The 19617-nt window shown below is 31.2% G+C and overlaps 2 protein-coding genes across 4 annotated transcripts; one reads left to right on the top strand and one right to left on the bottom strand.

Moving 5' to 3' along the window:
- Window positions 1-1904: 1904 nt before the first annotated feature.
- On the bottom strand, window positions 1905-3980 carry LOC111424361 (cytochrome P450 4C1-like). The gene is made up of 5 exons (XM_023057868.2): window positions 3700-3980; window positions 3253-3639; window positions 2844-3202; window positions 2544-2784; window positions 1905-2410 (listed from the first exon to the last, which is right to left on the bottom strand). The coding sequence occupies exons 1-5, from the start codon at window positions 3854-3856 to the stop codon at window positions 2070-2072; spliced, it is 1485 nt and encodes a 494-aa protein (XP_022913636.1). The 5' UTR covers window positions 3857-3980; the 3' UTR covers window positions 1905-2069.
- Window positions 3981-7666: 3686 nt separating this feature from the next.
- Window positions 7667-15310, top strand: LOC111424409 (golgin subfamily A member 6-like protein 26). 3 transcript variants are annotated; one of them, XM_071196596.1, is made up of 10 exons: window positions 7667-7930; window positions 7995-8146; window positions 8965-9001; window positions 9056-9385; window positions 9435-9747; window positions 9803-9939; window positions 13861-13930; window positions 13988-14211; window positions 14614-14669; window positions 14958-15310. In XM_071196596.1, the coding sequence occupies exons 1-10, from the start codon at window positions 7832-7834 to the stop codon at window positions 15145-15147; spliced, it is 1608 nt and encodes a 535-aa protein (XP_071052697.1). In that variant the 5' UTR covers window positions 7667-7831; the 3' UTR covers window positions 15148-15310. The 3 variants fall into 3 exon arrangements, with proteins under 3 accessions (XP_071052697.1, XP_071052696.1, XP_071052698.1); XM_071196595.1 differs by lacking the exon at window positions 14614-14669 and adding an exon at window positions 14383-14567; XM_071196597.1 differs by lacking the exon at window positions 14614-14669 and adding an exon at window positions 14383-14567 and having other exon boundaries at window positions 7850-7930; window positions 7985-8146.
- Window positions 15311-19617: the final 4307 nt, after the last annotated feature.

Below are 19617 nucleotides of genomic sequence, written 5' to 3'. Positions count from 1 at the left end.
AAGCTCTCGGGCTACCACGCCGGCGTCCTGGGTTCGATTCCCAGTGAATACACGCCGAGTCGCCTCCCCGTCCTTCGGAGGGGACGTTAAGCCGTCGGTCCCGGCAACCAGTCTAACATCTCTGGTTGTCGTCAGATACATGTGTAGTTGGAGGTTGTGAACGTAAAAACGGGTTGAAAGCGCGTCTGCGCTCTTTGAGCTGTACTCAGCCATGCACCCAAGCTTCTGGGCGTTGGAGTACCAGCCCGGCTTGGGGGTCGTCTTCAAATTGCTGGGCGTTGGAGTACCAGCCCGGCTGAAGGCGAGGCGAGAAGCGGTATCAGCCTGATCGGATGCCATCTTCGAACATCTTTCACTCCTCCAAATAGACCTATACATGGCCGAAGTAAACCGCGAGGATGTACAAAGGGACCGTTGGGGCCTAAGTGCTTTGGTTATACCACCTGTGGTTTAACCAACCTCACCTGAAACTACATACATACAATATATTTGTATACCATATCCCGGCTATGGTGTAAAAACCAAGGCGAAATTTTTTCAAATCTTTCAAATGTCGCTTTGAATGCTTAACTGGTGGATTGAATGCATAGAAAGCTGAAGTGGTAAACTTCATCAGCAAAAGCACGAAGAGCAGCTTCTTGAATATCCTGAGGGGGATAGAGATGAAGAGAGAAAACCAAGCTACCAAGAAAAAAGTAGCAAATAAGCTGTATTTCGTCAAAAGAGGACAGTCGCCGCTGTCAGCAACAACAAAAATAAGGATAATAGAATCCATAAAAATGCCATAATTAACATATGCATTAGATATCTAGAAAATTCGCAAGAACCCTGGAAAGAGATCAAGAGGAGAGTCAGTTTGCATTGAAGATTCAGGTTATTTACATTGGAGAGAAGTGTGCAAATACAACAGAAATTCATAGACACTGACTCTCAATAATTGGACTCCATAGTAGGTATATAAACTCATAGTAGCTTATTACACATTTTAACCATGAAGAATTATTAGCCACACTAAAACATTAAATTTAGTGTGCAACCCTGTTATAGTATTTTTTTTGAGGCGCACGTCAGTGACTTTTTCATCCTCAAAATGTTCATTGGACTAATACCACTAATAGCACTAATACCCATACCCTTCGGATCCAACTGTCTTTGAAGCATCAGTGGCTCCTCTTTTAAGTTGAGGCTCACCATTTGTCCAATCATCCCTGCATCAACTTGAGTGAAGAGCATGTTTTCAGTAATAAAGCACTTAAAGCTGCCTCCTTTTGTATGTATAAATGAGGTGGTGTGAGACCAAGTAGGGTCTCAAGAGCCTTCAAGAGCAGCTCTTGAGAGTTAAGACATGCTAACCGCAGGATTTGTGCTAGCTGTTGTTGTGCTGTCTTGTGTTTTCTTTTTGGCCACCAAACTAATGAGGCATAGGCGGCCATGGGCATGGATCTGATTATTGCTACGTAGGCCCAGTGAACCATTTGTGCTTTAAGACCCCATTTCCTTCCAACGAGCCTGCGGCATATCTGGTTAGCCATAATGGATTGTTAAAGTGTTGAATGTTTTAATCAAGTCATCAACTACCAGGCATTATAGAGGTGAACCGACTTTTCAGAACTTTTCTTTGTACTATAGTATTACTTCATTCTGCATCCTCATAAGGGCAGCGATATAGAAGCAGAAATTATTTTGTTTTACAATCACACAAAACCTCTTCTTATCACTTAATACTTGTGGTTGCATTGATTTCAAGAATTGCCTATTGAGAGTATGATAAGTTCAAAAATAATTCTCACCTTTATTAATATTGAATCGTTGTACTCAGTGTCTATTTTTAAATCGAAATAATCTATCCACTCTACTAATCAATCAAGTACACACATTATTTCTAAATAATTGATAATTCAATATACATTAAATTTCGCTTTATTACAAAAGAACACTTAACACAAATCTATAACAAAAAAATCTACAAACAATAGTGCAATTAATTTAACATAATTACATCTATGTGGACATACAATCATATCATATCTCTTTAATAATTGAGAACAATAAATAAATCAAAAAATTGATTAATATTTTCTTTCAACCAATTTCACTTTAATACCATTTTTGGGTTTGTGCACTATTTGAGGTACTAAAACCATCTTGAAACCATCAATCGGGAGAAGTTCGAAATTCCTAAGAACGCTTGAGACGACAATTTTCATTTCGTGCATAGCAAATTTCTGTCCGACACAATTTCTATGTCCGGCACCAAAAGGTAGATAACTGAAGGGTAAAATTTTCGATTGATTTTCCGGGCTGAATCTTTCAGGATCAAATGTATTGGGATTTGGGAAATACTTTTCTCTCCTATGGATACAATGAACCATACCGAGAATGCTCAATCCTTTAGGGAGCACGTAACCATCTAAAAATACAAGTCAATTATAAATAGATTGTTATCGCGTAATCGGCAATTATGTGTTATTGATCGAGATTGGAATCCCGTGTCCAAAATTTCAAGGTTTTTATTGGACACTCTATCTTTATAATATACTTACTGAACTCGTAATCTTCCAATATTTGTTTGCTGATAATTGGAGCAGGCGGGAACAATCTCAAGGCTTCTTTGATAACCATTTCTAAATATTTCATTTCTTGTAAATCTTTATAGGTCGCGACTTTATTTTTGTCATCACCCAATATATCTCTTAATTCTTCAAAAGCTCTTTGTTGCACGTCAGGATGTGTTGCCAACAAATATAAAGTGCAACCCATTGCAATTGCGGTTGTATCGTGACCCTATTAATACCAAAAAGAAAATTAATACATAATTTTAAAGGATGGAAATTAAAACTTACAGCGAACATAAATCCTTCAACAGAATTTGAGATATCTTCATCGGTAATGCTAACGCCACGATTTTCTAATAACAAATCTAAATAAGCCAATCTTCTACGTTTCTCTTGATTAACAATGCGACTCTCCCCATTATCTAAAGCTTTTTGTTTCCTTTCAATAACTGAGTTGGTGTATCCTTTTAAAACTCTCATCGCTTCCTCTTCTTTTTGGTAATCACTGGTAAGTCTGAAGATCCAATCGTGGACTTTTAATGGCGAAAAAGATCTCACAGCGATGATTCTTAACATTTCTTGGACGCAGTGGACGTATTTTGAAACGGAATCGCGTTGTGCATTTACAGAGACGCCCATTGCAGTTTCTAAATATACAAAATAATATTTTTTTCTTTTCATTTTTATTCTAACTTACCAGAAATGATATCCAAAGCGCAGAGATTCACGTAATGATAAATATCGATTTCTTTATTAACTTGTGTTTGTAAAATATCAATAAATTCAGCACTAACAGCGTTAAAAGTGTCAACGAATTGTTCCAAAATTTGGAAATGAAAAGCTGGGGTGACCAACGATCTGTGTTTTTTCCATAATTCACCTTCAGCTGTGAATAATCCATTTTCGCCTAACCATCTTTCAAAAAGTTTGTATCTGGGTGATTTAATAACGTTTTTGGTGTTGGTACATAAATATTCAAGGAGTTTGTGATCAGCAACGGCGAAATAATTAATATTTGGCCCGGGATGGAGAAGAACCATTCCATCGTATTCATCCAAAAATCCACCAATCATTTCCATCATACCTAATAAAGGAAAAAAATTATTTGTGAGAAAAATAAAATTTGTGAAAAGTTTTTTGTTACCTTCTAATTTTCGAAAATGTTTAACATGTTTTACGATGGGAGCTGCTGGTGGTGAAGGCAATTTCTTTAACATATCATTGAACCGCTTATTTTTGAAGTATCTATGCACTAAGTACGCCACAATCGTGGTAACCAATAAAACCAAAACGGTCGACATTTTCTTTTTGTGGTATTGCACGTGTCGATTTCACACACAATATTAAATTTTTGGTGGATGCAAAACTTATTTTATACCTCCCCTAAAACTGGTTGCCAGCTAATCAGATTGTTTCGCTTATACTGATTTGATAAAATCACTTTTTAAAATTGTTAAGTTTCTATTGATCAAAAACGAAACGTTTAAAGTGGTTTTTAAAGATAAGTCGATTACGGCAACAGATTTATTATAATGAATTTTACTGAATTTGTCGCGTAGCACATTTTCTATGAACGTTACTAATGTTTTTTTGGTAGAAAACGTAATTCCTGGCAACTATAAATGATTGTAGTAAGATTTTTGTGAATCATAAAATTCTTATAAATTTCTAATCTAAATTTAAATCTATATCAAATATACCAAATCTATATCAGATATGATATTTTTTTCAAAAATATGCAACAAACATACATGCGAATGATTCAAATGATTTATGGTGTTTTGCCAAATTATATGTGAAGCTGTTTCATTGGAGCAGGATTATATATCTTCATATTTAGTCAAAATTATCTTCAAACAATGACATGCAACAACAAAAAAGTGGATTTTGCCACTTACGTTAGATGAGTTCTAGAAATTTTTGATGGCAAAGATCCAACACATACTAAATTTAATCACCATTTTTTTTAATTTAGCAATAATCATTTTCATTGGAAAACCCTACTTGATCAATGTATTAGTGGAAAACGTGTATACAAGTTATTGGTTGCAGAGTTAAATGTTCCTCTTCATTTTTGCTTGCAATTAAAATGTCATCAATGTAGACAAAAATGGAATTTAAGCCTCTAGTTACTTCATTGATAAAACGTTGAAATGTTTGTGTGGCGTTACATAATCCGAATGGCATACGCATAAATTCATAAAGGCCAAAAGAAGTGGTGATAGCAGTTTTATAAATGTCTTATTTTGCCACCGGTATTTGATGATAAGCACGAACAAGATCAATTTTGGAAAAAAATGTACAATTATAAATGTGAAAATTAAAATCCTGTATATGAGGCAAGGGATAACGGTCAGGAATTGTCATATTGTTAAGTTGGCGATAATCGTCGCAAGGACGCCAATCGGTTGAGTCTCTTTTTGGGACAATATGTAAAGCAGAAACGACTGAAGATGAGAAAAGTCTACAAATCATTAAATTTACCATATGCTCAAATTCAGTCTTTGTTGTATTTGTAGTAGTATCAATTAATCTATGATTTTTAATATCTACTAGAATACCAAATTTGAATAAAAAATCAGCACCTATAATCTGTAGTGGTAATAACAAAGTGAAGAAGATTGATCTTCATTTGTACGATTTCTAGAGTTAGAACGTGATCTATATATTTGTTGACAATTTTGACAACTAAAATGTGGTCTCTATCTTTAACTTGATTTTGAAGGTTGGTAATTTAGGTTTCCATAATTGCTTGTTTTTGAGAAATATTTGTAATCAGTGATTGACAAGAAATGTTTAGATCACTAATTGCTTTAATCAAAGATGTATTTTGTTGTTATTCAATTGAGCTGTCGAAACATCCGAATTTTGATGAATGTTGGAAACATTATTATAAGGAGCAAATTGATGGAAAGAATCCCAGATTTTATCTGCTATTTGTAAAAGATTTGGAATGTGGCAACCTGCGCTTCCACAATTTTAAAAGGAGATCGTGACTAACCATCTGTGTTCATCAAGTCTTTTTTCTTCACTGAATGATAGTCGAGAAATTAAAGCAGTTTTAATTGTTTTATACATATCTTTATCAGGAGGTGAAGAGACAAAGTCATAAATATTAGATATGATATCGAACGGCAAATTTGCAACCACCAAATGATATGTATGTTTTTTTAATATTTTTTTACTAATACTGTCGGAAATTTTTTACCTTTGAAGATTCTGTCACCTTCGTTTAGTAGTATTTGTCGAAGTTGGCTAAACCCATCATTCTGACATCTTTCAACATCACTTAAATTCTACACAATCTTTTTCTCTTTAAGTTAAGTTTTTGAAGGTCGTTTCTTCAAAGTTTTCCTCTGTATTCACGGAATTCTTAGCATTCTGCGTCAGCAAAACATCTCCAGAGCATCGATTTTTCTTTTTGACCGTTGTTTTTAACGACCAGTATTCTGACCCAGAAAGAAACATAATGAAGACCAGACTTCTTCCCAACTTTATTTTTGTTGTTAAAGAGATTACGTGACTTCTCCATATATTTGTTAGTCTAGTCCTGGCTTCCATCTGTAGCGTGCATATCCTGATAATCTCTCCGCTGAAGTCTTCTTCGTTAGATCATCAACCGATTTCATTGCTTTAGTCATCCGATGAGGTCGTCGCTTCTAATGTCGCAATTAGGAAAACCATTGTTATTCCTCCATTCTAGTCTTCTAAGGCTTTCCTCATGGGCCACTCTCGCTGTAGATATTGACTAGGAGGAAACTGAGTATACACTGACACCCTTTTCTACCTGAAATAACTTAGTCAGCTCGTTCTCAACTCATACGTATGCTGTGTTATTCTCGCAGAGACTCTTGATGATGGTTACGAGTGGTGACGATATGTAGTGATGTATTTGAAGCACGATTGTTTGATAATTGTCACATACCTCTCTGGAATCTTTTTTGTAGAGTGAGACATATATCTACTTATTACTAACACTTTCATTTCGTCGTCCATTCAATATTTCTCTCCAATTAGATAACATCTGGATCTCGCCACCAAACTCTTTTCTTCTATACTTTACTTAATTTCTCTATACTTGGGTTATCTACTTCTGTACTCTTCATTCTTTTTATTGTTTACTTCCTGTGTTTTCCCGCCCTGATTTCTTTCAGATTTCTCCCAAATCTATCTTCTCATACATACTGTCTCCACTTTCAACCTATCAGCCTCTTTTGTTCCTTTCTAACTCATATGTGTATTTATGCGTGATCAAGCTCTTCATCAAATTTCTCTCATACTCATTATTTCTAAATACTCCTTCAACTGCCAAACTCTTTCCATGGTCATTTTCATTGCTACCTTTGTCTTCTCCTTCCCTTGTCAAACTTCATTACGTAGGTTTAACTACATTATCTTCAAAATACTTTTCCTTGAAATACTTCTCCAAACATCTTACCTTCCACCTTACATCCTTCACCTTTTTGGCCACTCTTTTCAATGTGTCTTCAATATCTGCACAAACATAAAACGTTGTCCAAAACACATCACTCATCTTCTTCCTTTCTTCTTATCTCTTCCTACAACATTTTCCTACTCATTGTGTCAAACGCGGCTTTCAAATCATTAAAAATGAAATGAAATGACACAGTATTTAGACACTGCGCATGATATTTATCCGATAATAAGATTTTAGAAAAAGTCCATTTCAGATAAACGAATTAGGTACAATTTTATCAACTTCTGATTTTGAGTCTGTTGTTTCCTATATATTGCAATAAGTTATTATGTAAGTCCATGCTCAGTTTTCTTTTGTTATGAGAATGAAAACTCATTACATAATTCGATGGATGTGTTGTTCATTATGTGACTTATTTCTAAACTACTGCATATTTGCGAAACACCCAGGTTTTGTGGACGAACCTAAGTGTTTAAGTTGTAACGGCTTTTTGATACAATCTATTGTTTTATTTTATTTTTTATAAAATTTAATTTGTTATAAAAATTATGTCCGTAAAACAATAAATAATTTGTAGAGGTTTATTCTTTAAGTCAACCTGTCTTTGATTCGTAACTTATATTGAAAGTCGGCCATCCTTTTATTTTCTGTTGAGTACAACCCGTCCAGAAATGACTACAATGCGGCATTCGGTCCGCATGCAGTTCTAAATTAACAGCGATGTGATCCAGTAGATCAGTGTCCAGTGTGTGAGAGTTGCGTCCCAAATTAGATCATCCACTTCGTCCATCTCCTTCAAGTTACAGAGCCACAAGCAAGTTAAGAAAATTCTTACCGAATGGCAGTTGAATTACGACTGAAAAAACCCGATAAATCCCCGTGGGGTTTCCGTTTAGCCGGCGGCGCCGATTTCGACGTCCCTTTGACCGTCATCAAGGTACAGAATAAAAAAGAAATACAAAACATTAAAACGATGAAGATTTTGATGCAGAATGTTATAGGTTGCTCCAGGAAGTATTGCCGAAAATGCTGGAATGCAAATTGGTGATGTTGTTGTTAGGATTAATGATGTCGCGATATCACCATTGACGCATGTTCAAGCTCATGACGTTATCGTTAGTGGCGGAAATGAATTTGTTATGGCTGTTAGAAGGTGGGTATAAAAAAGAATAATTTATTGATAAGTAAACAAAGAAATACTTTCTAAAAAGTTGTCACATCAATATTTTAATTAATTAAATGAAATTAAGTATTGATATCACATTGTATACTTATCAATTAATTATTGTAAATTAAATTACTATTTTAGTATATTCTTTTATCAGATTAATCCAAAAATTCCCTTCTATATATTGCATATTATTTGATGTATTTAAAAAAAATTTCTTCTCAATATAAATTTAAATTTTTCATTAATAAATTTTTAAATCTATGAATGATTTAGGTCTTAATCAAAGTCTTAATGAATTATTGTTATAATAAAAATCGTAAATACACAAGATAAATAATAAAAACGTAGTCGTTGTGTAAAAAAAATTGTATTGTATTCTAATTGAGCAAAGATTTTATCCATAAATGACGTTATTAAGGTACTCGACGAACAAAAACAGAGCGAAAATAAAATTAACTATTTAGTATACAAACATTTTTATGTCCCAATTTATTGTTTTCCTTATTAAATTTTTTCTAAATAATTTAATAGATAAAAATCTTTAATAATTTTATTATCGCACTTCAGTCAATTGCCTTCGAGTATTATAAAATTGTTAAGGTGGGGATCACGTGGACGGAGGGTGACATTAAGACTGGAGAGTTAAGTGCCAAATATCCGAGTAGATGTTGGGAAACACTTGGCAAAAACCTTTCGGATTGGAATATGTAGGAACATTTCATTGATTTTGTTGGCGCATGGATGAAGAATTTAATTGAAAGATTTCCAACCACAAACAAATTATTTTTTTTTAATTTCAGGGGCGATCTTTCCAATTTACCACCAAGACTACTCCTGGTAAACCTAATTAACCAACAAAAAATCCCCAATTTTTAATCGTTTCATTTCCAGTACGATTCCGACGTCGAAAATGAAGCAACCCCAAAAGGCGAAGCTGATTTAAACATAACCGACGAAGAGATTGCAACGATAATTGGATCTCAAGTCCAATCCACACAAAATCACGTACAAGAAGTTTCAATTTGTCACCAAAAAGAGGAAAGTGTGCACGAAGAAACCGTAGAAGTTAGCGTGCAAAAAAGTCATGTAGCACAAGTTATAATCGAAGAGCAATCTCAACAACAACTCGATGTAGCAGCTGAGAAGAAATGGTCTACGTTTCTTCAAAAACCAAAAAATGCTAAACCTAAACCGAAACCGCAACAAGAAGATGCACCAAAAGTAATTCAAAAAAATTATGTGTTAAATCATATTTAATTGAGATTTTTAGGCGGCCCCTTATAGAGTTGTAATAAAGAAGCAACCTAAAAAAAGCGAAGCATCCCCACAAGGAAGCACAAGTAATAATAAACCCGATGATGTTAATAACAACGAAGAAATACAAGACACAGAAAAAAATGACGAAGATAATAAAGAAGATGTTGAAATTAAAGCAGAATCAATCGATGAAAACGAACCTGAACAAATTATTAATGAAGAATCAGAAGAAGTGATTCAAAAAGAAGATAATGAAGAAGTTCAAATTGAGGATGATGAGGATTTAGAACGAAATGAGCGAATGTTGCAAGAACAATCACAAAAAAGTAAATTATTTTTTTTTAATTTATTTTTTTAAGTTTTATTAAAATTTAATTTCAGAACTTTCGGTTAATCTTGAAGAACAACTCGCTGAAGTGCAAAAACAACTACAAGCTTTATCACAATTACCATCTGCGATTCAACAAACTTTAAACGCCGTAACCAGACAATTATCAGAATTAGTTTCTGCGTCACAAGTAAATAATCTAAAATCATTCTAAATACAGTAAAATCTTGGTATAACAGATCTTGATATTCATAGATAAACTATAGTAGGTATTCCTCGACTTGTATGATGTATAAATCAAAGACAACAATACTGCTCCCTTTCAGTTTTTGCTCTCAGATGCTTAAATATCGAGAAAGTACGAAAATATGAAAATTTGAAGAATTTCGTTGCGTTAAAAGTTGTTAATTGTAATAATCGGGAATCGGCGCATATTACTAAAACACTTTTAGAATAAAAATTGTAGCAAATTTTATTGTTAACAATATTGCTCTCTTGCACTTTTGCCTTTAGATGCGTCAATATCGAGAAAAATATGAAAATATGAAAATTTGATAAATTCGTAATTTTACAAGTTGTTAATGGTACACTCAGGAATTGGAGCGTGTTATAAAAAAACTTTTAAAATAAAAGTTAGAGCAAATTTTATTCCTAACAATATTGCTCTCTTACACCTTTGCTCTTAAATGCATCAATATCGAGAAAAATATGAAAATGTCAAAATTTGATGAATTCGTAGATTTAAAAGCGGCTAATGGTAACACTCAGGAATTGGAGTGTGCTATAAAAAAACTTTTAGAGCAAAAGTTATAGGAAGTTTTATTCTTAACAATATTGCTCTCTTTTACTTTTGTCCTTAGATGCGTCAATATTGAGAAAAATATGATAATTTGATGAATTTGTTGCTTTCACAAATTGTTAATGGCAATATCTGGGATTCGGAGCATATTACAAAAAAAATTTTAGATCAAAAATTGTAACAAATTTTATTCCTAATAATATTGCTCTGTTGCACCTTTACACTTAGATGCGTCAATATGGAGCAAAATACGAAAATGTGAAAATTTTAAGAAATTTGTTACGTTCCAAGTCGTTAATGATAACAATCGGGAATCAGAACATATTACAAAAAAACTTATAGAACAAAAATTATAGGAAATTTTATTCTTAACAATATTGCTTTTTTGCACTTTTGCTCTTAGATGCATTAATATCGAGAAAATTATGAAAATGTCAAAATTTGATGAATTCGTAGATTTACAAGCGGCTAATTGTATCACTCAGAAATTGGAGCATGATATAAAAAAACTTTTAGAGCAAAAATTATAGGAAATATTATTCTTAACAATATTGCTCTCTTTTACTTTTGTTCTTAGATGCGTCAATATTGAGAAAAATAGAAAAATATGATAATTTGATGAATTTGTTGCTTTCACAAATTGTTAATGGCAATATCTGGGATTCGGAGCATATTACAAAAAAACTTTTAGATCAAAAATTGTAGCAAATTTTATTTCTAACAATATTGCTCTCTTGCACCTTTATTCTTAGATGCGTCAATATTGAGAAAAATATAAAAATGTGAAAATTTTAAGAAATTCGTTGCGTTCCAAGTCGTTAATGATAACAATCGGGAATCAGAACATATTACAAAAAAACTTATAGAACAAAAATTATAGGAAATTTTATTCTTAACAATATTGCTCTTTTACACTTTTGCTCTTAGATGCATCAATATCGAGAAAACTATGAAAATGTCAAAATTTGATGAATTCGTAGATTTACAAGCGGCTAATTGTATCACTCAGGAATTGGAGCGTGATATAAAAAAACTTTTAGAGCAAAAGTTATAGGAAATATTATTCTGAACAATATTGCTCTCTTTTACTTTTGTTCTTAGATGCGTCAATATTGAGAAAAATATGATAATTTGATGAATTTGTTGCTTTCACAAATTGTTAATGGCAATACCTGGGATTCGGAGCATATTACAAAAAAATATAACAATATCGCTCTCTTGCACCTTTACACTTAGATGCGTCAATATCGAGCAAAATACGAAAATGTGAAAATTTTAAGAAATTTGTTACGTTCCAAGTCGTTAATGATAACAATCGGGAATCAGAACATATTACAAAAAAACTTACAGAACAAAAATTATAGGAAATTTTATTCTTAACAATATTGCTTTTTTGCACTTTTGCTCTTAGATGCATCAATATCGAGAAAATTATGAAAATGTCAAAATTTGATGAATTCGTAGATTTACAAGCGGCTAATTGTATCACTCAGAAATTGGAGCATGATATAAAAAAACTTTTACAGCTAAAATTATAGGAAATATTATTCTTAACAATATTGCTCTCTTTTACTTTTGTTCTTAGATGCGTCAATATTGAGAAAAATAGAAAAATATGATAATTTGATGAATTTGTTGCTTCCACAAATTGTTGATGGCAATACCTGGGATTCGGAGCATATTACAAAAAAACTTTTAGATCAAAAATTGTAGCAAATTTTATTTCTAACAATATTGCTCTCTTGCACCTTTATTCTTAGATGCGTCAATATTGAGAAAAATATAAAAATGTGAAAATTTTAAGAAATTCGTTGCGTTCCAAGTCGTTAATGATAACAATCGGGAATCAGAACACATTACAAAAAAACTTATAGAACAAAAATTATAGGAAATTTTATTCTTAACAATATTGCTCTTTTACACTTTTGCTCTTAGATGCATCAATATCGAGAAAACTATGAAAATGTCAAAATTTGATGAATTTGTAGATTTACAAGCGGCTAATTGTATCACTCAGGAATTGGAGCGTGATATAAAAAAACTTTTAGAGCAAAAGTTATAGGAAATATTATTCTGAACAATATTGCTCTCTTTTACTTTTGTTCTTAGATGCGTCAATATTGAGAAAAATATGATAATTTGATGAATTTGTTGCTTTCACAAATTGTTAATGGCAATACCTGGGATTCGGAGCATATTACAAAAAAACTTTTAAAACAAAAATTGTAGCAAATTTTATTCCTAACAATATTGCTCTCTTACACCTTTACACTTAGATGCGTCAATATCGAGCAAAATATGAAAATGTAAAAATTTTAAGAAATTTGTTGCGTTCCAAGTCGTTAATAATAACAATCGGGAATCAGAACATATTACAAAAAAACTTATAGAACAAAAATTATAGGAAATTTTATTCTTAACAATATTGCTCTCTTGCACCTTTGCTCTAAGATGCATCAATATCGAGAAAAATATGAAAATGTCAAAATTTGATGAAATTGTAGATTTACAAACGGCTAATTGTATCACTCAGGAATTGGAGCGTGATATAAAAAAACTTTTAGAGCAAAAATTATAGGAAATATTATTCTTAACAATATTGCTCTCTTTTACTTTTGTTCTTAGATGCGTCAATATTGAGAAAAATAGAAAAATATGATAATTTGATGAATTTGTTGCTTTCACAAATTGTTAATGGCAATATCTGGGATTCGGAGCATATTACAAAAAAACTTTTAGATCAAAAATTGTAGCAAATTTTATTTCTAACAATATTGCTCTCTTGCACCTTTACTCTTAGATGCGTCAATATTGAGAAAAATATAAAAATGTAAAAATTTTAAGAATTTCGTTGCGTTACAAGTTGTTAATGATAACAATCGGGAATCAGAACATATTACAAAAAAACGAATAGAATAAAAATTATAGGAAATTTTATTCCTAACAATATTGCTCTTTTGCACTTTTGCTCTTAGATGCATCAATATCGAGAAAATTAGAAAAATATGATAATTTGATGAATTTGTTGCTTTCACAAATTGTTGATGGCAATACCTGGGATTCGGAGCATACTACAAAAAAACTTTTAGATCAAAAATTGTAGCAAATTTTATTCCTAATAATATTGCTCTGTTGCACCTTTACTCTTAGATGCGTCAATATCGAGAAAAATGCGAAGATGTGAAAATTTTACTGAAAATTTTTACATTTTCATATAACAGTATTTTGGCTATAACGGACACTTTTCCTAGTATTAATCCGTTATATCGAGATTTTACAATAATAATGTAAATTAAAACAATTTTTTGTTAGGAAATTTCAATTGAAACAAATGTAAGAATAGAAGAGGAGGAATCAATTGAGGAACAAACAGAATCTGTTGGTGAGTTTTTTTCTTAAATATTCTCAAATTTTTTTAATATTCTTTTTTCATTTTAAGAGTATCATGAACAAGCTTTATCGGTTCTTGAAGAAGCGAGTTGCGAGGAAGAAGAAACGGGGCAAGTGACCTTTGAAGCAGCAGTAGCCCGAACGGAAAGTGATGATGAACAGGAATTATTCGAAGCGCTCGAGAGAGAATGCGAAATGGAATCGCAGATAATGACCGAGGAAGAGATGGTGGCCCATCAGCTCGAACAAGAAAGACTGGAAAAAAAGGAAAAGGTTTGTGTGGTGTAATTAATTTTTTTAACTTGGAATTAAACGAACCGGAATTTTAAAGTTTTAAATTCAATCTAATTGAAGTCAAAAAGTTGATGGTCCGAAATAATTAATTATTTTAAAGTAAAACAAAAAGATTTAGATTTTTTATTAGAGCAAAGAAAATCGTTACAGGAAAGACGCGGCTCTTCCTCCCATCCTTTAACACCGTTGCAACGTCCAATAATATTACCCGGTGGTAGAAAATGGTCCGATCCAAATGATGTGACGCCAAAGTATCGAAAACCATCCCTTACCGATGAACGAATAGCAAAGACCATCAACTCGTACACTGAAGTGGTTTCCGGTCGCACTATGGGGTAGGCAATTTAAACTTTCTTGGACACTAAGCTTCACTATTTTCAGGTTAACCATTGGAATGATATCTGGCCTTGGTGTGACGAAGATAAGCCAGTTTATCGGTAGGTAAAATGAGATCATTAAAAAAAATTAATAAATAATAAAAATACGATCAGTTTTTTGCCTCATCTTGTAGTTTTATTGTTTTTCATTAAAATAAAATAATTACCTCATAGAAATCGATATGGATAAAACCATGGGTAAGTTTAAAGAAAAAGTCTTAATACTAATTACTTGGAAATAAATAAATATAAGGTAAGTTAATTTGATTTTGATATATTTATTTCTTTAATTTGATTTAATTTAATAATAATAATTTAACCTTATATTAATCAAAATCTTTGTTTCAGTATAAATTTCTTGAAATACCAACCACCCCCGAAAAACCTCGATTATCTTCAAAAAAGCGCCGTTTATCGTCTAATTCACGAGATGGATCCTCCACCACAAGGTATCGTATCGCGAGATATAACTGTTTTAGCGGAACAAGACTATTATGGTCAAGTAGAAGTAAGCGAATCTTCAGCGGACCTAGTTTAATAATTATTAGACCATCTTCATTTTCTTTTTCTTTCCAATTTTATTCTGATTATTATTATTTTTTTTTTGAAATTTGTTTTTCTCTTTGCTTTTACCTTGTTGATTTTCAGTAATGTAGATAATTCTTTAGTATAATAGTATAAATAAATTTATATAAACCTAAGTTAATCTTTTATTATTACCAAGAAAAATTAACAAAAATTTTCCTACATTCAATATCTTCATCAATCAAGTGATATCCGGTTATCCGGCATATTTATCCGGCCATTATGGTTATAATTTCTGGTACATTTCTGAAGTGATAAATGAAATTAATAAGACAGGTGATATGATATGTCAACTTATTTGGATTTAAGATACAAAATGAACTTTTTTGATACTGATTTAACTAACGAAGCAGCTCTAAAAAGAAGATACTTTATTTAATAATTGGTGATATTTCCACAAGGATCCTTCAAAAAATTAATTTTATAGCGAACGTTTACAGTGAAAATTGTGTCAAAACTTCAAATATTGTTTTCTCAAAAACTAAAAGTTATTTTTCAAAACGGGTTGGTTCATTGGAAAGAGGACACGTTTATTAACACTTTGGGAAGTTTTCATACTCATATTCCAAGAAATAGATTTTATACGAATTTTTAAAACTTAATCGGCGAAAATTGTAAAATTTGAAAAAATTGTCGATTATTTGAAAAATTTATTTCTCAAGAACTAAAAGTGATTTTTCAAAACGGCTTTTTGCATTAAAAAGAGGATACTTTAATTAATAATTGGTGATATTTCCACAGGGATTCTTCAAGAAATTAATTTTATATCGAATTTTGAAAATTATCGATGAAAATTGCAACATCGAAAATTTTATCAAAACTTCAAATATTGTTTTCTCAAAAACTAAAAGTTATTTTTCAAAACGGGTTGGTTCATTGGAAAGAGGACACTTTTATTAACACTTTGGGAAGTTTTCATACTCATATTCCAAGAAATAGATTTTATACGAATTTTTAAAACTTAATCGGCGAAAATTGCAAAATTTGAAAAAATTATCGATTATTTCAAAAATTTATTTCTCAAGAACTAAAAGTGTTTATTCAAAACGGCTTGTTGCATTAAAAAGAGGATACTTTAATTAATAATTGGTGATATTTCCACAGGGATTCTTCAAGAAATTACTTTTATATCGAATTTTGAAAATTATCGATGAAAATTGCAACATCGAAAATTTTATCAAAACTTCAAATATTGTTTTCTCACAAACTAAAAGTTATTTTTCAAAACGGGTTGGTTCACTGGAAAGGGGACACTTTTATTAGCACTTTAGGAAAATTTCATACTTATATTCCAAGAAATGAATTTTATACGAATTTTTAAAACTTAATTAGCGAAAATTGCAAAATTCGTCAAAATTGTCGATTATTTGATAAATTTATTTCTCAAGAACTAAAAGTGATTTTTCAAAACGGCTTTTTACATTAAAAAGAGGATACTTTAATTAATAAATTGGTGATATTTCCACAGGGATCCTGTAAGAAATTAATTTTATATCGAATTTTGAAAATTATGGATGAAAATTGCAACATCGAAAATTTTATCAAAACTTCAAATATTGTTTTCTCAAAAACTAAAAGTTATTTTTCAAAACGGGTTTGTTCATTGGAAAGAGGACACTTTTATTAACACTTTGAGAAAATTTTTATACTCATATTCCAAGAAATGGATTTTATACGAATTTTTAAAACTTAATTAGCGAAAATTGCAAAATTTGTCAAAATTGTCGATTATTTGAAAAATTTTTTTCTCAAGAACTAAAAGTGATTTTTCAAAACGGCTTTTTGCATTAAAAAGAGGATACTTTAATTAATAAATTGGTGATATTTCCACAGGGATCCTGTAAGAAATTAATTTTATATCGAATTTTGAAAATTATGGATGAAAATTGCAACATCGAAAATTTTATCAAAACTTCAAATATTGTTTTCTCAAAAACTAAAAGTTATTTTTCAAAACGGGTTGGTTCATTGGAAAGAGGACACTTTTATTAACACTTTGGGTAATTTTCATACTCATATTCCAAGAAATGTATTTTATACGAATTTTTAAAATTTAATCGGCTAAAATTGCAAAATTCTAAAAAATTGCATGAATAGTTGCCGGATATTCATTCCACCACTACTAAAAAGGTTTCCTTCCGAAAAAATGCTTTGAAACATCACATGGAAAATACTTACTACATTTCAAATGAACAGCTCAGGGGAGAAAATGTCTTCGATCAGGCTCAAGTACTTCAAAGAGTGGCATTTAAAAGTGACATTTACCACTAGATTCTGCTTGGGTTTTTCCAGTTTTTGTCAGTTCAAATTTGTAACATTCTGTACAGTCTTTCCATTATGATTCATACACATACAATATTTTTAGGGCTAGGAGGTTTTTTCCCTACTTTTAATTATAAGCATTTGCTGATGTCGTTTTAGCTGCTAAAACAAACCACAAATTCACCACAAAGCTAGGTTATCTTTGGGAACCTGCAATACACTTCATGAAAAGAATTACGACTAATCGTTGATATGTTATTGGCTCGCATGGTACGGAGCACCAGATAGGTATAAAAAAGAACAAGATCACTCATATCAGTAAACGATCACAAATGTAAAGAACTGCCAGATTGATGATTTTTGGAGCGATAAATGTTAACTCCAACCTTGAAAATATTGCTTGAAAACATCTTATGCTTTTAAACAATTTCTTCATATTCTCCTGTCTGATATGTCCTACTTAGGGTATATTTAGACCTACAATCGGATTATATTGTAACTAAATTAAAATAAACTGAAGTACCTTACACTCAATGGTATCAGATTTTTATAGGACACCAATAGACTTCATATTCAATTTTAGTGCATGTTCAGATCAAGTATTAGATCAAATTTATGATTTGATTTAATTGTCAATTATATCGTGAAAAATGTTAGGTAAGGTTAGGTCTGCAGTGAGATGTGCAATAGTTGTGGCAAGAAAACGGTTGTGTCGAAAACGGCTGGGTGCATTTCAATGTGTTTTTAAACAAAATATATCAAATGTTATGTCTCTTTATTTTTTTAGAGCGATTTAAACGAATTATAAAATCCTTCCATTCGGAATGTGTATGTTCCAGACTGGACGTCGCGCCTTTTTTTCTTTATGTAGGTACAAAAAAGTCGCAACGTCCTGTATGGAACACACACCAGCCGGATTTGACATATATTCATAATGTTTAGTGATTACAAAACACTATATAACTTAATCGTTGTCACTGTAATCAAGACAATCGCTATGTAGAACTCGTATATGAACTACATTAGGAGGGTTTTCTGATACTTATAGAATAAAACATCACTAAATCAAGAATTACATTGCTGCCACAAATAATCAAAGAAGAATTGGTTTATTAGACTCTGACATCATCTATTAGTCTTAGTTACCCATACTTATAGTTCTGTTGTATGAGTTCTTTTTTCCTGTCTAGTTTGTAAGATTTAACGTTTCCAAGAATTAACAACAAATGAACCTTAATGGTTCGTGATATTAAAGTTCTTTTATCATGATTTTGCTGACTTTTCCAAGTGAGAATGAAATTAAGTTGGTTTTTACTAAATCGACATTTTTAACGTTTTATAATTACATCAGCAACTTTTAGTAAAACTTTTTCTTAAAATAATCATAAACAGTTATTTTTAGTTTTTAGAATAGAATAAATTAATTTATACAACCCCAATTTAATCATTTATTAATACAAAGATAACAATTCCAATATTAAATCCGCAGGTGTTAATAGCAATAATTACAAAACGATTAATAAACCAATCTATGTAGAACATTATTCGAGATAAGATAGTATTGATTAAAAAAAAAATTAACAATCGTGAATGAAAAAAATATATATACGTAAAGATCCTAAACTTTGACATACCGCACTCGATCGCGTGCAAAGATATCTAAAAAAGCGATTCTTTAAATAATTTAACCACTCGATCTAATTGCCTTTTCTTATCACCAATAGCAATCTTATAAATCAATTTTTTTTTGAATTGCATTCTTCGCGATAACATTTTGTTTATATTCAATTTCAAATTTTATTTGAAGATTATATTGCACACATTCGTAACGTGTTTTTGTTGATAATAACATATTATTTATAGAATACATTATTGCTACTTATACATTTAGAAAGTAATATAAAATAATATGCAAAACATAGAAAGTTACCTATTTTGCTTAAGTAGCTATAATTAACGTTGTGTGGAAGAGTTTAAGTCTGGTTTAAATTTAGTTTCATCCCAGCTGTGTAACTACATGAACCACTTTTGGATGTTAAATTGGAATCAAAATTATACCGAGTGTTTAAATGATTCGAAACATCTTTACATTAAAATTATTAAATTATAAAGTATTATAAAATCTTTTTGCTAATTGAGTAAGTAAAAATAAATAAATCAA

The sequence above is a fragment of the Onthophagus taurus genome, chromosome 6 (genome assembly GCF_036711975.1).
Source record: "Onthophagus taurus isolate NC chromosome 6, IU_Otau_3.0, whole genome shotgun sequence".
Lineage (NCBI taxonomy): Eukaryota > Metazoa > Arthropoda > Insecta > Coleoptera > Scarabaeidae > Onthophagus > Onthophagus taurus.
Note: the sequence above shows the minus strand (reverse complement) of the source record. Positions and strands in the feature narration are given on the sequence as shown.

What these genes read in the sequence shown, in the direction of transcription:
- LOC111424409 (XM_071196595.1), top strand. Translation starts at nt 7,832, where the DNA reads ATGGCAGTTGAATTACGACTGAAAAAACCCGATAAATCCCCGTGGGGT. An exon ending in AACAAGAAGATGCACCAAAA is followed by an intron (nt 9,386 to 9,434) that starts GTAATTCAAAAA and finishes TGAGATTTTTAG; the next exon opens with GCGGCCCCTTATAGAGTTGT. An exon ending in GGAACAAACAGAATCTGTTG is followed by an intron (nt 13,931 to 13,987) that starts GTGAGTTTTTTT and finishes TTTCATTTTAAG; the next exon opens with AGTATCATGAACAAGCTTTA.
- LOC111424361 (XM_023057868.2), bottom strand. Translation starts at nt 3,856, where the DNA reads ATGTCGACCGTTTTGGTTTTATTGGTTACCACGATTGTGGCGTACTTA. An exon ending in ACATTTTCGAAAATTAGAAG is followed by an intron (nt 3,640 to 3,699) that starts GTAACAAAAAAC and finishes TTCCTTTATTAG; the next exon opens with GTATGATGGAAATGATTGGT. An exon ending in TTGAAGGATTTATGTTCGCT is followed by an intron (nt 2,785 to 2,843) that starts GTAAGTTTTAAT and finishes TGGTATTAATAG; the next exon opens with GGTCACGATACAACCGCAAT.